General features: G+C 31.5%; 1 protein-coding gene across 1 annotated transcript in view; it reads left to right on the top strand.

Moving 5' to 3' along the window:
- The first annotated feature begins 2,880 nt into the window (after positions 1 to 2,880).
- The window catches only part of LOC110425455 (inositol transporter 4-like), a 2,196-nt gene continuing 1,026 nt past the window's right edge, over positions 2,881 to 4,050 (top strand). Inside the window, exons 1-5 of the mRNA XM_021440393.1 lie at positions 2,881 to 3,016; positions 3,107 to 3,177; positions 3,292 to 3,627; positions 3,768 to 3,875; positions 3,989 to 4,042. Of these exons, the coding sequence (XP_021296068.1) occupies positions 2,881 to 3,016; positions 3,107 to 3,177; positions 3,292 to 3,627; positions 3,768 to 3,875; positions 3,989 to 4,042 (705 nt within the window). The remainder of the gene's footprint in view (positions 3,017 to 3,106; positions 3,178 to 3,291; positions 3,628 to 3,767; positions 3,876 to 3,988; positions 4,043 to 4,050) is intronic.

The raw sequence follows: 4,050 nt of genomic DNA, 5'->3' as shown, positions 1-4,050 counted from the left end.
AACGATGAAGAAGGGTGTGAAGAGATTGGGTTTTAAGTTTAGTCGACACGTAGAGAATCCAACCACCTAGTAAAACTAGACCTTACTGTTTTTAAGGAACATTTGTTGGTCCTCCAAAGAAGCAAAACAACCGAGTTACCTATCGCATCCAAACTTAAATCCATCATAAATCATGAATTCACGTCCATTTTTAATTTAAAAATTATATTTAATTAATAATAAATTATTTATATTTATATATTTAAAATTTATTTTATCTTTTATTAATATAAAATCCATGATATCTTAACTCATTTAATTATAACATTAGCTCTTTACACTCACATTTATAAAAATTCGAATCTATTTTGATAATATCATATATGAAAACTTAAACTCAACTTTGTACAATTTCAAAACTCTAAAAATAAAATTTAAAAAAACTTATAAATCATGAATTCACGTTCTCAACTTAAAACACATGTTTGATAAATAAAGAAAGATCCATATTTATATATTTTAAACTCATTTTACTGATAAGAGATTCATAACAAATCTACCTTCAAAAAGTTAAACTTGTTCTCACCTTGTATACTTTTGCTTCTTTTGTTAAGATTTCATCTTGATCACGGTTTTAACAAATTGAGGAGATTGGATTTCACTCATTTTTGTTTTTATCTAAAATAAAAAAAAATAAATATTAATTTCAAATAAGGTATGAAAAGATAATACCAAAGATTATGTCATGTCAATAAATATCTTGTGATGCCAATAAATATTATATGAACTAAAGTTCGTTACGTTTCACAATCTTTTTCATCTTTTTTTAATAAGTATTAATAAAAATTTCAATCAGTACGATTTAACTTAACTCAAATGGTAAAAATGAGATATATTGTGTTTGGGTGAAGTTATTATAATATTTTTTTCATTAACTTTTTTTTTAAAATATCGTATCTTATCGTAATGATATAAAAGGAGTATAAATTGACAAAAGGAGGAGTTTTAATCTAAAGGAAGCACTTAGCATTGTAGACCCTAAGACCAAATTCCAATGCTTCCTAGTAGTTTCCTACCATTCATTTATGGACATTGTCTTTAATTATTAAAATAATTAATTAATTAGGCTAAAAAATTATAATAATTAATAGATTTTTGGTGCAATTTCTTCATCTTTTAGCCATAAATATATCATCCAATCTTTTCTAGTAAGCATTAATAAATATCTCAATCGGTTCAAGTTCGGTTTAACTTAAATCGAAACGAGATCGTAATTTCGATTTTCTTTCTCTTAAAATTTCTTATACTTATCATAAAATCATAGAATAAAAAAAGAGTCCAAACCCATAAGAAAAACCCTTTATTCTTTATAAATTGATGAGAGGAGGAGCTTCATCGTGTACAAATTGTCTAGCATATCTTCTTCATTATTATTATTATTTATTTATTTATTTATAGATCCTAAAGAATAAAATTTAGCAATTCCTATCCGTTCATATTTGGAGACTCTATGCCCCTTATTCCCACTAATTATTATTAACATTAAAAAAAAGGGGAAAATTAAACCACTTTTAATCAAAAGGAATCATCAGCCAATTTTGTTCATGATTTTTGGCTATGGAAAAAAGTAGATGTTATTCTGCCTAGTTGCTTTCATGATTTAGGGTTTGAAACTTGGAATCAATGGGTGGAATTGTTCATTTTGACTAAGAAATAATTAGTCATTGGGCAATACATCAAAGTGAGTGTAGCTTTTAATAAGAATATTCTTGACTTTTACATTATTTAGATTAATTATTACTCTCTTTTTGAAAATCGAACAACTTAGTTTTTAATTTGGGTAACACAATCAAATGGGGCACTCTCACTAGGCTTAGAAACAAATTTAAGCCCAAGAGTTGAGCAATGGGGCCAGACAACTATGGCATGTTTGCATTTCACTGTGGCAAACCAGAATGGGAAGATCCAATCAAAGGGAAGTAACAAAGGAACCAAAGGCAAATAAATTATATATAGTTCATCTTTTCATTCTTTGAAATCCTATATATTAAGTAATTATTCAAAGAATATAATTATAGCTTTAAAAGATCCTATTATTGCTATAGTACAGTCAATGAAGAAGTTTAATTGAACCCAGTATCTTAATTAATTACTGATTTTTTTTATCCTTTTTATTAATTTATTTATTTTTGTATAATACAAAGTTAACATCAGCTTGGGACTTTTCAGTGTCAGGCTTTCATATGGGAACTCGAAATACTACTCAACTAGGAATTGGATTCTTTACAATGCCTGGAATTTAGTCCATTAGCCGTAGATAACCTCTGCATGCAAATGAGTTTGATTATTACGGTAAGAGTCTGACAAAGATAGCATTGGTGTTTCCAAAGGCATTGTCGATTTGGTTCTCTTCTTTCAGGTTTTGTTTCTAACTTTCATGTTTTTATTCTTTTGAAGCAAAGTTTCATGGCCATGATTTTTCTTTTGTTTTTTTGTGTTTTTTTCTGGTTGTGGGTGTTTTTTTTTTCTTTGGTTTTACACGAAAATGATTAGAGTTTTTGCATTCTTTGCTTTTCTAATGGAGTTTGCATGGATGAGAATCATCAATCTAATGCCTCTTTGTTGGTTCTCTCAAGTTTTCTGAACTTTCTTTGCTTGGAATTGTGGTCTGGTGCAGATTTTGATGTATGAGAGATAAATTTTACTATTGGGAAGTTATGTTGCGTAATGTGGATTGAACAGCATTATGTTATTCATCCATGATTTGTATCAATTAGGAGAGCTTTGATCTCGAGCTGAACAAGTTATTGGATTTTAGATTCAAACTCTAAACTTTTCTGTTGGTGGTTTTTCTCTTGCAGGTTGCTTTTGAACTTGCCATCAAGGTTCACAGCAGAGAAAATGGTGGAAGGTGGTGTCAAAAAAGCAGACAAGACAGAGTTCACTGAGTGCTGGAAGACAACATGGAAGACCCCTTACATTATGAGGCTTGCGCTGTCAGCTGGGATTGGAGGCCTCCTGTTTGGTTATGACACAGGTAACATGAGGTCTATTCTACAGAATTAATGATCTTTAGTCATACACTTAGAATTTTGTTAATTAATTTGTAACCATTGTTGGTATACAGGAGTGATTTCTGGTGCCTTGCTCTATATCCGCGAGGACTTCCAACAAGTTGACAGGAAAACATGGTTACAGGTTAGATACTGATTCATGTTAACAAAAAAGTAGAAGGTAGAAAGATAAGAGTGTTCATCACCATTGCTGATTTTCCCTTGCTGATTCAATGTTTTATGATGTGTTGATTTGCAGGAAACCATTGTGAGTATGGCTGTAGCAGGTGCCATTGCTGGTGCTGCGTTTGGAGGATGGATAAACGACAGGTTTGGCAGGAAAAAATCAATTTTGGGTGCTGATGTGCTATTTGCTGTGGGTGCCATAATTATGGCTGTAGCTCAAGCTCCGTGGGTAATTATTCTTGGAAGGTTTTTCGTTGGTTTAGGAGTTGGCATGGCTTCAATGACTGCCCCTCTTTATATTTCAGAAGCTTCCCCTGCTCGAATTCGAGGTGCACTAGTTAGCACAAATGGTTTGCTAATTACAGGAGGGCAGTTTCTGTCTTACCTTATCAACCTGGCCTTCACTAAGGTAAGTACTGTAATCACTTTGAATATTATTTTTTCTTATTATTTAAAGTTTAAGTACATTGGAAGGTTTGATTGAACAGTCTATGCAGTTTCTCCAATGGAAAACATTAATACCCAATTTACTGTGAAATTGTGTATCAGACTAGTTGGACTTGGCGTTGGATGCTTGGAATCGCCGCTGTTCCAGCCTTGGTTCAATTCATCTTGATGCTATCTCTTCCTGAGTCTCCTAGATGGCTTTACAGACGGGTTAAAACCTTTCCCCTAATTGATGCAATCTTGAAACTTTTGTTGAAGGAATTGTTGCTAAGTTTGTATAAAGTAATAATAATAATAATAATATTGATTTTTGTTATGTTCAGGACAAGGTAGAAGAAGCCAGGTCCATCCTAGAGAGAATATTTCCTGCTGATGAAGTTGATGA

This window comes from Theobroma umbraticum, unplaced genomic scaffold, assembly GCF_002168275.2.
Source record: "Theobroma umbraticum cultivar Fairchild unplaced genomic scaffold, ASM216827v3 scaffold_81.0, whole genome shotgun sequence".
In the NCBI taxonomy this organism is placed as follows: Eukaryota; Viridiplantae; Streptophyta; class Magnoliopsida; order Malvales; family Malvaceae; genus Theobroma; species Theobroma umbraticum.
This window is presented reverse-complemented; position numbering and strand designations above follow the sequence as displayed.